Genomic DNA, 20,255 nt, shown 5'->3' on the forward strand with positions numbered 1-20,255 from the left:
ATTGCTGGGAGTTACTAGCTCAGTGGACCTTTACTGGACCGTCACACTAATGTCATCAGGAAGAAAGCATGTTGGTATCTCTACTTTCTTAGGAGTTTGTGGAGGTTCGGTATGACATCGAAAACCTTGGCAAATTTCTACAGATGTGTAGTGGAAAGTGTTGTTATGAGCCCAGAGGACCCCAAAACCCAGCAGCAATAGAAATTCACCAAGACAAATGGTTACTTAAACAAAAGTTGCTTTTAATTATGAAAACAGGATCAAACTTTAACTTATTACTATTAACTTAACCTAACAACCCCCTTCTAATTCTAAGCACACGTGTTTGTAATATGTGTATAAGTTCAGAAAAGTTCTTTGATTCACAGTCCAATCTCACTTCTCACTCCTCCAAGTTCACTGGTTGAGACAATTCTTATACTGTGCACAGAATTTAACATTTATGAATTTCACCAGGCTTTGGTGCTTGAAAGGTAAATGGTTACCACTCAGGAAGGTTCTTGTTGGTTTTCAGAGAGAGATTTGTTTCTTGTTGGACACACACAACTGATCCCTTCTGATCAGCCACTTCAGTATTTTGCTGAAGAAACTTGCCCCATCAGGGTTTTCCAGATGATAACCTCTTTCTTTCAGGTCACCACAGAATTCCTTTTTGTTTCTCTTATTTCAAGTGAAGCATTAGGCAGGCAGTCCTCTCCTCTTATACGGATCACAAGGACTTTGATCAGGCTGAACTAAGAACTCACAGCCTATCTTCAAAATGGGGTATTTCCACAAGCTTGCCAGCTTGTCCTGTTCCAGTCCCAGCTGCTGCTGAACTGTACAACTGAATTCTCTCTCGCTCTTTCTCTCTCACTCAGAGAAAACCACATGTTCCTCTTAGAACCACCAACTACAGTGGACAGACTGCGGTTCTGGACTTAATCTTCCGAGTCCATTAATCTGTTGCTTTCCAAAACAATAATCCATTACCCTATAACATGTCCAATTAATACCTACTTATGAAATCCTTATAGCCATTCTTCAAAGTTTTTGCGAAGGCACCCGGAGCCTGGACTGTCTGGCTTGAGCAGGGCTCTGGCTTTTTAAATGAGATCTGTTTTGAAGTTTTGTATTTATATGTGATTTGAACAAAAAAAACCTGCCACAGTTCTTCTCCTATAAAACATATCAATATACAATATAAAATATAACATAATCCGTGACACATGACAGCCTCAGTTCTAATATAGAACATATAGTTCAGTATAGGTCCTTCAGCCCTTGATGTTGTTCTCACCCATATATTCCTCAAAGAAAGTACTAACCTACCCCGTAACCCTTGCTTTTCCTTCCATCCATGCCCATCTAGGAGTCTTTACACCTCTTACATTTCAGCCTCCACCACCATCCTTGGCAATTCATTCCAGGTTACCACAACTCTCTGTGTAAAAATAACTTAACCCTGATGTTACTTCTAAATTTCCCTCCGTTCACTTTGTACACATTGTGATAGTACGGATTTTATCACCGATGTATATATGTTTATATTGTAGTGTAGGATGGTTGTGATTGCCTGAGAGCATAGCCACGCCTACTGGCAGGTCTTAAAGGTTTGCTCCTAGCCAGACCCAGATCATTCTGGACTGGTCGACCTACATGTGATACGCTCCAGTCTTCTAGTTAATAAAAGCCTTGGTTTGGATCAACAAGCCTTTGATTCTTTCGACGTGTTCTACAATTTTATTAACCAAAAGGTTTTCTAGGGACAGAATGTATGCTGCAACTGGAACGCTTCAACATTGACCCGCAATCAGCTACTGCCCCGAATGACTTCAAACACTGGGTGAGGTGTTTCGAGGCTTACCCATAACTCTCTGACCCTGCCATGGAGGAGGATGGCCATCGACTGCTAGTATTGATGTCTATGGTGTCCCCGAAGGTCTACGAGAGCATCCAGGATGCAGCCACCTACACTGCAGCCATGAAGGTGCTGAAAGGACTCCATGAACGATCTGTGAACAGGGTCTGCACCCAGTAAAAGCTAGTGACCTGGAGGCAAATGCCTGGTGAGTCCTGTAGAGCTTACCTCTAAGCACTAAGGGTACTGGCAGAGCCTGTGCCTGCACAGACTGAACTACTGCTGAGCTCACTGACGATCTCATTCGGGATGCTTATGTGGCCGGAGTCCGATCGAATGAGCTGAGGCAGCGCCTGCTAGAGCACGGGGGAGAAAACCTAGAGGACGCAACCCAGAATGCAGAGAAGATGGAGGATGCAGTCTTAAGTATGGATGGTTACTCTCAGGGCTGGACCCCATGCTATGAAATGAGTAGGATGCCCCCCTTTAACCCTACTACCCCACTGCCCACTGATGGCCTGTCTGCCACCGCTACCCTGCCTGATGCGACCCTGAAGTGTTACTTCTGTGGGACAGACAAGCACAGCAGGTTCCAGTGTCCTGCAAGGAAAGCCAGATGCCAGAAGTCCCTTAAAAACAGTCACTTTGCTGTAGTCTGTGGCTCTAAAATGGCCACCACCAAACATAGTGCCTCATGTGAGGCCCAACCGCCATCCCCCTCATTGAAACCTCTCTTCATCAGAGCTCTCGTCCAATGAAAGTGAGGGTTCGATCGTGTGGCCGCGGCTGACGTCACGGGGCAGGTGCCAACGCAGAAGGTACATTCCACCCTCGCCGTGATGACATTTGCCTGCTTGGACCGCCCACTCGGAGCAACGGGTGCCCAGGCCTCGACACCGACAGCTCCTGTGACGTCACCACGCACACGTAGTGCTCTTCAGGCCCGACGGTGCGTGAAGTCATTATGCAAGACTCCACTGTCCCCAGCACAGGTCGCTGCATTAGTGACCCTGGACCAGGACTTGTCCCATCCCCTCACAAAAGCGATGGAACTGATTAAAGTGCACGGGCACCATACTAACTGTTTATTTGACTCGGGGTCTACCGAGAGTTTTATCCATCCTGACCTGGACACCGTTGCGGACTGGTCATTCACCCCACTGACCAAAAGATTTAATTGGCGTCCAGATCACACTCGACTGGGGTAAAGGGGTACTGCGTGATGACCCTGAAAGTCCAGGGCATCTCATTTACCGATTTTAAACTGTTAGTCCTTCCCCAACTGTGCGCCCCTGTGTGGCTAGGACTGGATTTTTCAGTGCACTATGGGGGGCCCCACGCCCCACTCTCTGTCTGTAACCACTCTACCCTGGAGGCTTCCTGCCAACGACAGCCCACATCACCTGCCCCTGTGACCCGGCGCTCCACTTGTAGCCTCTCCACCCTCCGGGTCGCTCCTCCAGCACTCTTCACAAACCTCACCACTGGCTGGAAACCAGTGGCCACCAAAACCTGGCAATATAGTTACAAAGACAGGAAATTCATCAGAAGCGAGGTGCGCAGACTGCTGGACGAGGGCATTATCGAACCCAGCTCAAGTCCCTGAAGGGCCCAGGTGGTGGTGGTTAAAAATGGGGAGAAACCGCGGATGGTGGTTGACTACAGCCAGACAGTCAATCGCTTCACGCTTCTGGATGCATACCCCCTCCCACGGATTACGGATGTGGTGAATCACATCGCGCAATACCATGATTTCTCCACCATTGACCTACATTCAGCTTATCACCAGCTCCCGATCCGCCGAGAAGACCAACTTTTCACGGCCTTCGAAGCGAACAGGCGGCTGTATCAATTCTTCAAGGTAGCTTTTGGGGTCACGAAAGGTGTCGCGGTTTTCCAGCAGAAATGAACTGGATGGTAGACCAGAACGGGCTAACAGCTACATTCCCTTATCTGGACAATGTCACCATCTACGGCCATGACACAAAGGACCATAATTCCAACCTTGAGAAATTTTTCCAGACTGTGATTCGGCTGAACTTGACCTACAATTTCGACAAGTGCGTCTTCCAGACCACTCGGCTCACAATTCTAGGTTGTGTGGGGAAGAATGGGATGGTAATGTCGGACCCTGACCGCATGCGTCCCCTCATGGACTTGCCATCCCCCCACACACAAAGGCACTCAGACACTGCCTGGGTTTCTTTTTGTACTACTCCCAATGGGTTCCACACTACGCCTACAAGACATGGCCCCTTATCAAGACCACCCCCTTCCCCCTGTCAACTGAAGTCAGAGCGGCCTTTAACCGCATGAAATCGGACATCGCTGCTGCAACACTGCACACCATCGACGAGTCCATTCCCTTCCAAGTAGAGAGCGATGCGTCCGATTTTGCCCTGGTGGCCACTTTGAACCAGGCCGGCTGGCCGGTAGCTTTCTTCTCCAAAACCCTCCAGGGCCCTGAGAGCCAACATTCCTCTGTCGAGGAGGCGGCCCAGGCCATAGTCGAAGCAGTACGTCGTTGGAGACACTACCTCACTGGCAGGCACTTTACACTGCTGACCGACCAATGCGCATGTTTAGCAATACCCAGCGAGGTAAGATTAAGAATGACAAAATCGCCAGGTGGAGAATTGAGTTCTCCACCTTTAATTATGACATACTGTACCAGCCTTGTAAGCTCAACGACCCACCAGACGCGCTCTCCAAGGGGATTTGCACCAACATACAACTGGATAGACTGCAGAGACTCCACGAGGAGTTTTGTCATCCGGGGGTCACTAGGTTCGCGCACTTTGTTAAGACCCGCAACCTGCCCTACATGGTCGAGGAGATTCGCTCCATGACCCGAGCCTGCCCGATGTGCGCGGAGTGCAAGCCCCATTTCTTCCGCCTGGAGAACACCCACGTTATCAAAGCCACTTGGCCATTCGAACGTCAAAGCGTGGACTTCAAGGGGCCCCTACCCAACCATAACACCTACATTCTTATGGTGATCGATGAGTACTCTCACTTCCCGTTCACTGTGCCCTGCTCAGACACGACTACCTTCTCAGTCATAGAGGCCCTGCACAGCATCTTTGCCATCTTCGGTACCCCAGTTACATCAACAGTGACCGGGAATCCTTGTTTATGAGCGCTGAGCTGCGGCAGTATCTCCTGGAGTGTGGCATTGCTTCAAGCAGGACCACCAGCTATAACCCACGTGGTCGAAAGAGAGAAGGCCACCATTTGGAAAGCAATCACATTTGTCCTCCGGTCCAAAAGCCTCCCCATCGCTCGCCGGCAGGACTTACTCACTAGCGTCCTACACTCCACCCACTCCCTCCTATGCACCGCGACCAATGCCACTCCCCATGAAAGGATATTCTCTTTCTCAAGGAAATCCGAATCGGGAACAACCACGCCAGCGTGGCTCACGGTTCCCGGACCTTTCCTCCTGCGACGCCATGTTTGGTACTCAAAGAACGACCCCTTGGTTGACCGAGTGATGCTGCTCCATGCGAACCCGCATTATGCATACATTGAATACATGGACGGACAAGAGAATGCGGTCTCGGTAAGGGACCCAGCACAAGCTGGATTGGACCCGGCATTGCTCCCAACCCTACCTCCTCCAACTCCTTCTCCCCTAGGTCACGTGTTCGAACAGAGGGATTGGCACCACCCCATCAGTGGAAGGGCAACAACTCAGGCCAGTCTGTTGACAACACCATTGGGGAATTCAGCGAGACAGGGAACGCACCCAACAAGCCCACCAGTGACACGACTCCAGTGTCCCCAATCCCAGCACCACGGCGGTCACACTGGACAATCAGGTCCCCCGACCATTACAGCCCCTAACCTCCCACCAGTGTCTCTCTCTGCCCCCCCATTTTTAATTTTACAACCATCCATTCACCCTGGGATCAGTTCTCAAAGAAGCGCTGAATGGATAGTACAGATTCTACCACTGATGTATATATGTGTATATTGTAGTATAGGATGGCTGTGATTGTCTGAGAGCTTAGCCACACCTACTGGCAGGTCTTAAGCGGTTGATCCTAGTCAGGCCCAGATCATTCTGGACTGGTCAACCTACATGTGATATGCTCCAGTCTTTTGGTTAATAAAAGCCTTGGTTTGGATCAACAAGTCTTTTGACGTGCACTACACACATGTCCTTCTGGTGTTTCCTGGGAAATAGGTGCTGGCTGTTCACCCTATCTATGCCTCTCATAATCTTGTAGACCTCTATTAAGTCTCCTCTCATCCTTCTACACTCCAAAGGAAAAAGTTCCAGCTTTGGTTCATAAGACTTATTTTCCAATCCAGGTAACATCCTGGTAAATCTCCTCTGCACCCTCTCCATAGCTTCCACATCCTTTCTGTAATGAGGTGACCAGAATTGAACACAATACTCTAAGTGGGATCTCACCAGAGATTTGTAGAGTTGTAACATGTCCTCTCTACTCTTAAACTCAATCAATCCCCCTATTAATGAAGCCCAGCATCCCATAGGGAGTCCCAGTCAATATATGGAAAGTTGAAGTCTCCTATTACCACAACCTTCTGTTGTCTGCAGCTGTCTGCTATCTCTCCACAAATTTGCTCTTCCAATTCTCGTTGACTAATAAACCCCGTCAGCGTTGTCATGCTTTTTTCCATTCTTCAGCTCGAGTGGATGAGCTCTCTGGTCTGTCTGCCTGAGCATCACTGCTTCTGCAGGCGCATTCTTGGCAGAGAATGCACCTGAAGAAGCCTATTTTCCCTGATGAGCAATGTGCCTTTCCCCTTTCATCCACCCCCCACTGCCCCCCACCCCTCTAAGGCAATGGAAGCTAGGAACATTGAGGTCAGTGGAATTAATCCTGAAAGAGACTTTAATGAGCTTAAATAGATTCTATAGTTCAGTTCCCAACTCAACTTTGGATATGAAATCAAGAGCTTTTCTCAGGCTAGGCTGTTGGACATGATGCTTGGAAGGAGGCAGGGTGTTGTTACCATGGTTATATGACTGAGCTTTGAGTTCATTGTCTGGAGACCTGAGTTTAAATCTCATCAAGGGCCACTTGAGAGTTTCAGTGCAGTTTGAATAATATCGAAATGAAAAGCTGGCCATGAACAGAGAACGCAGAGCATGGAACACTGCAGCACAGGAACAGGTCCTGCATCCCACCGTGCCTCTGTCAACCATGAAGTGAAAGACGCCATGGTTGCAGTCAAAGAAACACAGAAATGCTGCAGGAACTCTGCCCAGTTTGCAGCATCCATAGGAGGTAAAGATATATGACTGACATTTCGGCCCTGAGTCCTTCTTCAAGGTTGGCGAAGAGGCCATGTTAAATTAATCCCATCTGTCTAGACATGGCTTGTATCCCTCTATCTTCTGTCAGTTCGTGTGCCTGACTGAATGTCTCTTGTTGCCTGTTCCAGGCACCCACCACTCTGTGTGTGGAACAAAAGAGTTAATCGAGGAAATCTGCCGACACTGGGGTCGAGAGCAGTGCACAAAAATGCAGGAGAAACTCAGCAGGTCTCACGGCATCCCCAGGAAGTAAAAGGCCTGTTGAATTCCCGACCAAGGGCTCAGACCCAAAATGTAGACTGCCTTTTCCTTCCTACGGATGCTGTCTGGCCTGTTGAGTTTCTCCAGCACCTTTCTGTACTCCTCTGTGTAAACTAAAAATCACTTTGTTCCAATTTTCCACTCTCATCTTAAAACTATTCTCTCTCCTATTTGGCATTTACACCTTGGCAGAAAGAATGACTGTCTACATCTCCTATGTCTCTCATAATTTGACTCAACACCCCTGGCGTTTTAGGATCAACATTCTTGGGCATATCAGCACATTTCTACCGCATCTCACTCTCTACCATGTCCTTCTCCTTGTGAACACCAAATGCAAAGTATCTCACCCACTTCATCTGGCTCTTGTTGTACATCCCCTCATTTCACAAGCTACCCCTTCGTATTTAAGGTTGATATAAAATGACTTGGGATTTAAAAACATTTAGAGACACAGCACATTATCCGGTCCTTCCGGCAGCTCAAATACCCCAATTAACCTACAGCCCCCCACCCCCCCCCCCCACCGCATGTTTTTGTTGGGTGGGAGGAACCCAGAGCACCCAAAGGAAACCCATGCAGACACGGGGAGAATGTACCAACTCCTTACAGACAGCACGGGATTGAAAGTCGGGTCACTGGCTCTGTAATAGCATCGCACTAACCGCTACACTAACCATGCCTTAATCCTACACCTTGACTCCTTTCAGCCCTGTCGATGCCCATTTCTTCTTTTAAATTTATAAATTTTTAAATTAGATTTAGGCATGGAGCACGGTGACAGGCCATTTTGGCCCACGAGTCCATGCTGCCCAATTTACACTCAATTAATCTACACCTTGGTTTATGGGATGAAACTGGAGCCCCCTGAGAAAACCCACGTAGACACAGGGAGAACGTACAAACTCCTTATAGACAGAGGTGAATTTGAACCCAGGTCACAGACGCTGTAATAGCGTTATGCTAACCGCTATGTCCCTTTTCTTTTCAGATGGAAACCCGGAAGCGCCTGGCTAAGATCGTGCTGGTATTTGTCGGCCTCTTTGCTCTGTGCTGGTTCCCCAACCACGTCCTGTACATGTACCGTTCCTTCCACTATGGCCAGATCGACCCCTCCCTCGGGCACCTCATGGTCACCGTGCTGGGCCGGGTGCTAAGCTTCTGTAACTCCTGTGTCAACCCTTTCGCCCTGTACCTGCTGAGCGAGACGTTCCGCCGACACTTCAACAGCCACCTCCGCTGCCAGAGGCAGCACCGGCGCTCAGTTTCCAGCGGCTACTTCCAGAGTACGTCCGCCATGCGCATGACGTCTGTCAGAAGTAGCAATAGGAATACCATCTCCAATGGTCACTCTCTCAAGCAGGAGTCAACAGCCTGAGGCTTCACCATCTCTCCCTGCACACATCGCATTGAGAACATTGCAGCAGTGCCCAGGCCTTTTGGCCCACCATGCTGACCAAACCTACCCCACAACAATCCAACCTTTCTGTTCTTCACACCCATAACCTGCTATTTTTCTTACATCCATCTACCTCTCAGAGTCTTTTCAATGACCCCATAAATAGCAATGCAATCCAGGCACCCACGACTCTCTGTGTAAAAATCTAACTACTGATAACTCCCCTCCTTTTAAACAAATGTATTCTGGTATTTGCTATTGTTGTTCTAGGGAAAAGGGATGCTGGCTATCCACATCTATGCCCCTCATGTACCTCTGATCTTCGTCACACCTCAGAGAAAAAACCCTCATATATCTCTCATCCTTAATCACCCCAGAGAGAAGAAGCCCCAGCTCTATCAATCTTGCTTCATGAGATACATTCTCCAATCCAGGCAACATCCTGGTGAATCTCCTCTGTACCCCCTCCAAAGCTTCCACGTCCTTCCTGTAATGAGGTGACCAGAACTGGGCGCTATATTCCAAGTGCGATCTCATCAGAAATTTATAGAGATGCAACATTTCCTCAAGGCTCTTGATCCCCTGATTAATTAAGGTCAACACATCGTACAACTTCTTAACCACCCTATCAAGTTGCATGGCCATCTTGAGATATCTATGGACCCGGACACCAAGGTCTATCTGATCCTCCACACTGTTAAGAATTCTTTCATTAACCATGGACTCTGCCTTCAAGTTTCACTTTCCACAGTGCATCACTTCCCTCTAATCCCGATTGAACTCCATCAGCCACTTCTGCGCCCAACTCTGCATCCTGTCTATATCCTGCTATAACCTACATCCACCTTCTGCATGATCTTTGACATCTCCAACCTTTGTATCACCTGCAAACCTACTGATCTAAACCTCCATGTCCATAGTTGGCTGGATAGTCTAACTCCACACCCTTCCATGGACAAAATTTCAACAGCCAACAAAGAAAACAGCGAAAGGGTTCATTAAACCAGCACCTTGGACAACCTCGTCTCCTCCATTCCATGTACTCGATGCAGCCTGCTAGACATCGATGAGATGAGATGCCGATTGGAGGATAATTTCACTGAGCCCTGTGCTATGTCCGTGGCTGAAAGTTAGAGCCTTCTACTTTCCACACAGACATGTCTGTCCTTGGCCTCATCCATTGCCAGGGTGAAGCCAAACGTAAACTCGAAGAACAGTACATTACTCCTGGACAGCCGAGATCCCAACATCATGGACATTGAATTTTCCACCACCTGCAACCCTGATCAGGTTCCACTGTTTCCATCTCTCCTTCCCCTGTTTCCACTTTTCTCTGAAACCTGCAACCTCACCCAGCCATCTTACATGAAACTATACAAGAGCACCCAGTGGAAACCCACCCGGTCCCAGGTGGAACATGCAAACTCCATATGGACAGCACCAGAGGTGGCTGGGACTGTGCGGCAACAACGCTACCTGCCGCGTCACTTCTTCTGCCAATAACTCTTGACCTCTGGAAAAAGATAATATCTTAAATGTTGGATTCCATAGAGTATAGCACATACAACTGCCATCCCAGCACTCCACAATTCTCGACACAGTGGAATCCTGGGACACGTGGTCATTAATTTCTGCACCAGAAGACCCCACAAATAGGCAATGGATTGATTTGTCTTTTTTTGTTGATGCTAGCTGAAGGACAGACAGTGGCTGGAGCCCCAGGGAAAGCTCCACTGGATCTACAAAACACCATCCAGAAATTCACCACCAAATATTCCAGCTATTTCACGAATGCTTCGAATGAATCTACGCAGCTCATGATCTGTGCCACCACTGCATAAATGAGATGTTGGCATGCATTTTTAATTTCAAAATCAATTTGTCTTAATTAGCTCAATTTCAGTACACTGTTGGCATAACGGTTAGCGCAATGGCTTTGCAGCACCAGTGATTGGGACCAGCGTTCCAATCCAGGCGCTGTCTGTAAGGAGTTTGTACGTTCTCCCCATGGCTGTGTGGGTTTTCCCCGGGGCTCCGGTTTCCAGTTGAAACATATAGGGGGTAGCAGGTGAATTGGGTGGCACGGACTCGTGGGCCAAATGGCCTTTTACCGTGCTGCATGTCTACATTTAGAAATTTAAAATTTAATTTAAATTTAACCTTCAATGCAAGCTTATTGCAAATGTCCCTTAAATCATTTCAATTCCAAAGAATAAACCCTTACAGGACTAATTTAGTTCTAAAAGATTGGTGAAGTGTGGGCATCGGTTTGGCAGCTTTATCTACTGAGGCTTTGAGATGTGCCAACGTGCTAAGTTACGCACATTGAAGTTACACGGTACAATTTCCCTTTATTCACTGCACATTTCCTTGAGAATTGGAGCAGGGAAATGATGAGGGGTGCAATTCAGCTGTGATCCCATCATAGATGAACGATGACCTGTGGGAGAGAGTGAACTCTGCTTTAATGCGTTTGTGACTGAACCATAGCTGCAGTGTCGCTGAGGACTGAGCCCTTGTCGGGGCTGTGAGTATTCACTCCATAGGCTTGAGTGTTCAGTGAAATGTCATGTTGCCACCTGGATCCTGAAGTGACTTTTCAATTGCTTCCGTTGCCGTCCAAAATTGAGACTCACTCTGGCAAGTTGTTTGCATGACTCCTGGTCCACAGATTGGCTGACTCTTGCAGCCCTTAGTTCATTTTCTCAGAAACCTTTGCAAGCACATGTCCAAGCTTCCATCGGAGGCAGCACTGTAGTGGATTGGAGGAAGGCCTGCAGTAAAGCCATCGTCTGAACCAGCATCTATTCCTTCTGACCCACCTGGTTGGATCTCCCAAGGAAAAGCAGGAAGGAGAAGAGCAAGTGAAGGTGCTTGATGCAGGCGATGGTTACAGAGCTCAGCAGAAACTCTGATGCAACTAGGGGGCCACTAACAAGTCCCTGCTCTCCTTGCAAATTTGGGGAGAAGCATTGATATTAGATTGGTTCACTACCCTTAAAGTGGATGTAATTATCGGTTCACTGCCCAACGAAGAGAATTCGGTGCCACACCATTGGGTGCATCACAGAGAATGATCGAGGAGATGGCTTCTCCGATCACACTGCTGGCCAGTCAGTCACAAGATCACAAGAGAAAGGAACAGAAGCAGGCCATTTGGCCCATCGAGTCTGCTGAGTAAAACCTCCCTGAGCTCATCATTGATCCTGATCATTGCACTGATGTGGATGGCGAACTGCCAGCCACTTCTGCAAACCTTGTTTGTGGCTTCCCTTTCACCCGGCTGGGTGCACAGCCCTTAAAATCACCCCTGTTGCTGTGTATCTCTGTGCTTGCAAAGCCTTGGTTCAAGCTTGGTCTTTCTCTGTGAAGCGCACAGAGTAGTGGGAACGTATAAGTGCAGATCTTGGAAACCGAAGAAAAACCAGAGACACCGGGGTTATAAATAAACATGAGTCTGCAGACACCGTGATTGAAGTAAATAACACAGTACTGGAGAAACTTAGCAGGTCAAACAATATGCTTTATATAGCAAAGATACATAGGTAATGTTTCTGGCTTGATTCCTTCATTAAGTTATGGAAAAAAGGTTGGTAGGCATCCAAACAAAATGGTGGGGGGGGGGGGGGCAGGGGAGGAGTATGGTCCCAAAGGCAGAAGTTAATAGGTGGATAGGAAAGAGAGGGAACACCAGCAAGCAGGGGGTGGAGGGATGGTGTTGTGAGTGAAGAAACAGGTTTGGTAGGTCTCAAAGGCAAGGACTCTGAACACAGTTTTGATGGGGAAGGATTTTATTTACAGAAGGCAAGTGTGGGAAATGGAAACAGATACAGCGCTAGTGCATGCACACACACACACACACACACACACACAGACACACACACACAGCCCCCCTCACACACATACACACACACACACACACACACAGCCCCCCTCACACACATACACACACTCACACACAGCCCCCTCACACACATACACACACACACTCACACACACACACACACACCCACACAGCCCCCCTCACACACACACAGCCCCCTCACACACATACACACACTCACACACACACACACACACACACACGGCCCCCTCACACACATACACACACTCACACACACACACTCACACACACACACACAGCCCCCCTCACACACATACACACACACACTCTCACACACACACAACCACACAGCCCCCCTCACACACACACACACACACACACTCACACACACCCACACACACACATACACACCTCACACACACACCCACACCCACACACACACATACACACCCACACACACACACACATACACACCTCACACACACACACACACACCCACACACACACACACACACATACACACACTCACACACAATAAACTGGTAGATACAATGATCAGTGAAAACTCACTACGATACCCCACCACCCCCTCAACTCGGTGCAGGCACGGCTCTATGCTACGAGGAACACTAATTAAATGCTCCCAACCCTTTTAACTGTACACATCTTACCAACAGTTTCTCCAGCGCCCTTCCACATTTCTAGGCCTGGAGTGAAGCAGGGTGGTCCCAAGCTGGCAAAGAGGAAGAACAAAGAGCACATGGCACCTTTTATGGTCCTGGAGGGTCCAGCCCAGATCTTTTACAGGATCACAATGGTTCAGTGCCAGGAAGGTTAACCAATTACAACAGCCATTGGCCCAAGGCCAAGTACAGGCAGGCTGGAGAGTCCAGTCAGGTAATTTACATGAGTACAACAGTAAGCTGTACACGAATAGGTGGGGCGGAACCAAACCTTGATTGGCAGCTGGTGTGTCCTCCGACTAGGTGGGGGGGAAGCAGTGCTGTCACATGACTGTCACAACCCTTCCCAATACAGATGACTCTGTGAATGGAGAGGGAAGGGAGTGGAAAGCTATGGGAAAGAAGACAAGGGGAAAGGGAAGGGAGGGAGAACAGAGAGTGGACTAGCAGAAACCAGAGAAGTCAATGTTAATGCCATCTGGTAGGAGACTGCCCAGATGGAAAATCAAGTGTTGTTGCTCCAATTTATGGGTGGTCTTGATGGAACATGAGGCTATCGACAGACAGACCAGCGTTGTACTCTCTGGAATTTCCTAGAATGAGAAGGGAACTCAATGAGACATCCAACATTCTGTCAGGTCTCAATAGGTCGCTACAAGAAGTTGTTACTGAAGTCCAGTGCAACTTTTCCGCCTCTTCTTTGTAGTGCGACTCATCGTCGTTGGTGATGTGGCCGAAGACTGTGGTGTCGTCTGCAAACTTGATGACACTGTTGGAACTGGATGTGGCGATGCAGTCATGCTCAGCGTGACGGTGCTCGACCTTCTGCTACCGACCTGGACAGACGGTGGTCTTTATGTCAACAAGTCCAGAATCCAGGTATAGAGAGGAGTCCCAGTTAGGACAGCTTCTTCACCAGCCTCTGGAGAATAATCGTATTAAATTCCGAGATGATGTCAATGAACAGCAGCCTTGAGGTGTAGTTCTCCAGCTGGGTCAGGATGGAGATGGTTCAGAGGAGGTTCACCAGGATGATTCTGGGAATTAAAGGGTTATCAAATGAGGAGCGTTTGACAGCTCTTGGGCTGTACTCATTGAAATTTAGGAGAATGAGGAGGGGATCTCATTGAAACATTTCAAATGTTGAAAGGTGTGGATTGTGTCGATGTAGAGAGGTTGTTTCCTGTAGTGGGAGAGTCCAGGGAAAGTGGGCACAACTTCAGGATTGAAGGGTGTCTGCTTAAAACAGAGATGCAAAGGGATTTCTTCAGCTGGGGGTGGGGGGGGGGGGTAAATCTGTGGAATTTGTTGCCACAGGCAGTTGTGGAGCCCAAGTTATTGGGGTGTATTAAAGGCAGAGGTTGATTGGTTCATGAATAGCTAGGCCATCACAGGTTTACGGTGAGAAGGCCAGGCAGTGGGAAATGGATCAGCTCATGATTGAAAAGTGGGTCAGACTCGATGGGGTGAACAGCCTTTTTCTGCTCCTATGGAGTACATGTTCAAGATTCAATTTACCGTCATGTAATAAAGACAGTGCAATATTACGCAACATCTTCGGGTGAACCCAGTGTATTTAGGGGAAGCAGGAAAGATGCAAGCTCTCCGAGGCCTCAATCTGAGCTGGAAACCTGCCAACTTCCTGCTTCCTGGCATTCCCAAAACACGCTCTGCTCCGGTTACAGTCTCTAGCCTCAATTCAGAGCTGTCCACCTCTCTGACATTCCGGTCTGATCAGTGAGATTGCCAGACAGTTGGATGCCGCAATATTTCAATTTGTTAAACTTAGACGTTCAGCCCGGTAGCAGGCCTTTCCGATGAGTCAATGCCCTGCTCCCCCTCCAAATAAACTCCAATCCCTCCACCTTTTAGAAGAGTGCATGCCATCAATAGAATTGAAGCAGTTGCTTTCAGATGTCAGAGATTTCTGAATTCTCACGCTTCTCTTGCTTTCCCTTCCAATTCTGGATCTCCATCTCAGGAACTAAGTCCGTGACCAATATTCATTACAATCATATCCCGATGCAGACAGGGCCTTGAACTGAAACCTCAACTGTATCTTTCTCTTCACAGATGCTGCCTGACCCACTGAATTCATCCATCAATGTGCTTTCCACTCCATTAAAAGCACACAAGCTCCTGCAGTTATTTCCATTATATTTTCTCCCTCACCGGTGGCTGCATGGACTTCAATCTCTCCTCCTAATTCTTTCGTCTCCACTGCGTTCAGTCCAGCCATGAGACATCCCACACAGGGGTTGCTCGGGAGGCCTTAGAACTCTGAGGGGTGGGCAAACACAGCTCGCAAGCCACTTGAGGCCCCTTGACGTGAGCATGCGGCTCACTGAGGTATGTTGGCCGTGTAGTGTTAGCAGGCGTGGCTTGCGACCGTGTGATTGTGGCTATGTTACAGGCAGTGAAATTAATGGAGTGCATGTGTGAACCAGGCTGCCTGCCCGCCATAGCTCCTGATGCCCCAAATAACATAGGCACTTACCATGGTCAAAAGAAATAGGCATGTAATAGTCAACCCCCCTAATTTTACTGGTTCATGAATAGCTAATGAGTGATTGACTCAGAACTGGCCGGCTCAGGACAGTTGTCCTTGCTTTCTGATTTAAACTCTGAGGGTCACTCAGCATCCATAGGAGGTACAGAACCAACATTTTGGGCCAGAGCCCTTTGTCAAGGTATGAGACAAAAGCTTTTGATTTTTATTTAGGTCTTTGCATCTCCCTCACATTTTATTCAGATATCCTAGGTCTACTTTCCTCCAGGTCCCCACCCTTTCTCTTTTTCTCTTTAGACACTTTCAGGCAGCCATTTAATTCCAGGACATTTTCAGCATTTTGACTGCATGTCTGAAAAATGCCCACCTGGAATTAGTGGGGTGGTCATTGTGCCAGCATTTTCTCCGCCAGTGGACCTAGTCACAGCTGATTGACAGCCGGCCAGGTGTAGTTTGTCCTCCAGTGGACTTCCTGCGGGTACAGAGATCACCCCCTGCAATCGGCTAGTGGTGTATCACCACAAATGCTACTAGTTGTGAACATGATTAGAGCGCAAGAAAATTTCAGGCACGCCGTACACGACCTCATTGTACGCAGATGGACCCCGAATATGGTTAGATTCAGAATCCCGACTGTTGCCTGCGTAGTTCACATTTCCCGCTGAAACATCTCAGACGCTCTGCATCGTTGCAACATCATCTTCCACACCCGAGCTAGTCTGGGAATGAGATAAGCAGCTATCTGCCACCACGGCGTTCTGGGGCTGTGACTAGGTCCACTGGCGGAGAAAATGCTGGCACAATGACTACCCCACTAATTCCAGGTGGGCATTTTTCAGACATGCAGTCAAAATGCTGAAAATGTCCTGGAATTAAATGGCTGCCTGAAAGTGTCTAAAGAGAAAAAGAGAAAGGGTGGGGACCTGGAGGAAAGTAGACCTAGGATATCTGAATAAAATGTGAGGGAGATGCAAAGACCTAAATAAAAATCAAAAGCTTTTGTCTCATACCTTGACAAAGGGCTCTGGTCCAAAATGTTGGTTCTGTACCTCCTGTGGATGCTGAGTGACCCTCAGAGTTTAATACAGAAAGTAAGGACAACGTGAGAGCGCTGTGGTGGGGTTGATTCAGGAGCCTGATGGCTGCAGGGATGAAGCTGCCTGGTGCATGCTTTGACACTTTAGGGCCTTCTCTCCAATGGGAAGAAGGAGAAGAGAGTGGATCTGAGGTGGGGATGCGTCGCGCGCAGTGGAGTTAACTGGCCTTTTAGACAAGCCTCTGGTTTCTCTTTCCTCAGCCTGACCTGCTGTTTCCAACATTCTCTGCTTCTGTCTCAGCATAAGTTTGGACGTATAAAAAGTGGTTTCTGGTGCCAGTGGGCTCCTGTCGCTCTTCACTGAACCTCCAATGGGATAGTGAACCTCTGACGTCACTTCCTCCACTCAAGCTGTCTTGTACCGAGAGGCATCCAGTCGGCTGCCTTCATAGAGCCATACAATATTACAGCACAAAAAGCAGGCCCTTCAGCCCTTCTAGTTTGAGCCAAACTATTATATGTCTAGTCCCACTGACCTGCACCCAGTCCATTGCCCTCTACACCCCTTCCGGTCCAAACTAGTCTTAAATGTTAAAATTGAGCCCATATTCACATCAGCCGACAGCTTGTTCCACACTCCCACAAATTTCTGTGTGAAGAAATTTCCTCTAATGTTCTTTTTAAACGTTTTCCCCTTTCACTCTTATCCCATGACTCTGGTTTGTATCTCACCCACCTTCATTGGAAAAATCCGAGTTGCATTTACTCTGTCTGTCCCCCTCATAATTTTAAATACCTCTGTCAAATCTTCTCTCATTTTTCTATGCTCCAAGGAATAAAGTCCTAACCTGTTTAACCTTTCCCTGTAATTCAGTTCCTTAAGTCTGGCCAACATCTGAGTAAATCTTCCCTGCACTCTTTCTATTTTATTGATAGCTTTCCTGTAGGTCGGTGACCAAATCTGCACACAAATTTGGCCTCAACAATATCCTCTACAACCGCACCAGAATATCTCAACTCCTATATTCAATACTTTGATTTATGAAGGCCAGAAGCTATCTTTATGACCCTATGTTCCTGTGACGCTGCTTTAAGGGAATTATGTATGTCAGTGGGTTTCAAACTGCCCCCCTAAACTCATATTCCACCTTTAAGTAATCCCTAGGCCATCGGTGCTCTGTGATCTTTAAGGGATTGCTTAAAGGATTGTGAGTGGGAAGGGAAGGTTGAGAATCCCTGCTCCAGACCCAATTGTTACTGAAATATTTTGTTTGAGGAAAATTATCATTGGCCCATTTTCTTTGGAGCTCTGAAACCCTGCACATAACGAGTCAATGAGGGATGGTTTAAATTGGGGTTTTCAAGGCCTTTTCTTTACACTCATATACCACCTTAGGCAATCCCTTACTAATCACAGAGCACCAATGGCATAGGGAATATTTAAGGTGGAATATGAGTTAAGGAGGACAGTTTGAAAACCACTGATGAATGTGAATGTCCAGATTCTCTCACACTCTTCAGTGCCCTACCATTTACCATGTATATCCCTTCTTGATTTGTCCTTCCAAAATGTGACACCTCACACTTATCTGCATTAAATTCTATCTGCATTTTTGAGGCCATTTTTCCAGCTGCCTCAGATCCCTCTGCGAGCTTCGAAAGCCTTCCTCAATGTCCACAACACCTCCAATCTTTGGTCGTCTGCAAACATGCTGGTCCAATTTGCCACATTATGCTTTCAATCAGCTCTTCTCAATGGAGGACCTAAAGCCCCACCCGCACTCCCACCCCTTTGGAGCACAGCTCATTTAAGTAAAAGCCTTGTTTTCTTTTCTCCCTTAGTAGCATAAATATTTTTTTGTAGTGGGTTGGAGAGAAGTAAAGAAGAAACAAAAACTTGAAGGAGGGGAGCATGAACTTTGAGAAGAGTCTGGGGCATAGCTGATCTCGATTATCTACAATGTTGGTAATGAGTCTGTCACCCATGGCTAGATGCCAGGTCTTGGTCCTTCACTGAAGGTCTTTAGAAGAGAGAAAAGAGTGTGTCCGGGGCAAGGGGAAGAATCAGAAGAGCTGAAAGGATGGTATCAATTTACAGACGCCAATGTCATTGCTCTATTAGGCAGTAAGACATAGGGGCAGAAACCTGTTGAGTCTCCCCCACCATTTAATTGTCAGCTGATCCATTATCTCGCCTCACTCCACGGCCCAGTCTTGTCCCCATAATCATGAACCTATCAATCTCCGCTGTAAATACTCCCAATGATCGGCCTTCCACAAATGCCTGTGGCAACGTTCCACAGATTTACCACCCTGTGACAGAAGAAGTTTCTCCCTCTGCATCTTTGTACTGAGCACAAGTTGGGCCCTGTGCTTATCGACTCTCCCTCCACAACCTTATTACATCTACTCTGTCCAGGAGACTTCGACTACAATTTGCCACTCACCTGCCAAACCTGGGTTCCCATCAAGGGAGCTGGGAGTTAGGTTAATACGAGGTTTGTGACTGAAGGCATTTTTCATCAAATGTGACATGTATTTGCCCCAGACTCCGAAAGAGCATCAAGCGAATAGTAAAAGTAGAAATTTTCTTGATGTGGTGAAATGTATAAATCAATGCTGTTTCATGGCCGGATGAAGCAGTAGATTCTTTCAGGCAGTCAACTGTTCATAATTATGCATTGAATTATCCACTAAGTCACATGAAACTCCAGGGTAATACTGAGGGAGTTCTGCACCGTTAAAGGAGCTGTTTTTTCAATAGTGCAATACTACTACAGTGCCACCGACTCAGTTTTCCGTAGTGGGAACATAAGGGGGATCTTCTTCACACAGAGCGTGGTGGGAGTGTGGAACGAGCTGCCAGCTGAAGTGGTGAATGCTGGCTCGATTTTGACATTTAAGAAGATACATGGATGGACTGGGCGAAGATCAGTGGGACTAGGACAAATAAAATGGTTCAGCACAGACTAGAAGGGCCGAAGGGACCTGCTTCTGTACTGTAGTGTCCTATGGTTTCAATCTGGTGCTGTCTCTAGGGACTTTGTATGTTTTTCCCGTGGATGTGTGGATTTCCTCCAAGTATTCCAGTTTCCTCCCACCTTTCGATATTGTATGTTATTTGGGTGTAATTGGGCAGAATGGGCTCATGGGCCAGAAGGGCCTGTTACTGTGCTATATTTAAACATTACATTATGTTTAGCAGTGTCTCCATTTATAGCCATGGGCTGGTGGGGGACATCCCACAGCCTCTTCTTCAAGGCAGCGGAAGTCTACCAGTCTCAGCGAACCACTAATCATTCTCCAACCTATATGACAAAAAGCATCCAACCCAGTCAACATTCGCGTTGCTGTGCACAAAATGGTCTTTCCCACGGCGCCAGTGGCGAGCGC

The 20,255-nt window shown here is 47.7% G+C and overlaps 1 protein-coding gene across 2 annotated transcripts in view; it reads left to right on the plus strand.

Annotated features, from left to right (window-relative positions):
* Nucleotides 1-10,712, plus strand: part of nmbr (neuromedin B receptor) — a 62,967-nt gene extending 52,255 nt beyond the window's left edge. For both annotated transcript variants that reach the window (XM_069930368.1, XM_069930366.1), the window contains one exon: nt 8,383-10,712. In XM_069930368.1, the coding sequence (XP_069786469.1) occupies nt 8,383-8,769 (387 nt within the window). In that variant the 3' untranslated portion in view covers nt 8,770-10,712. The remainder of the gene's footprint in view (nt 1-8,382) is intronic.
* Nucleotides 10,713-20,255: the final 9,543 nt, after the last annotated feature.

Source organism: Narcine bancroftii, chromosome 4, assembly GCF_036971445.1.
Source record: "Narcine bancroftii isolate sNarBan1 chromosome 4, sNarBan1.hap1, whole genome shotgun sequence".
NCBI classification, from domain to species: domain Eukaryota; kingdom Metazoa; phylum Chordata; class Chondrichthyes; order Torpediniformes; family Narcinidae; genus Narcine; species Narcine bancroftii.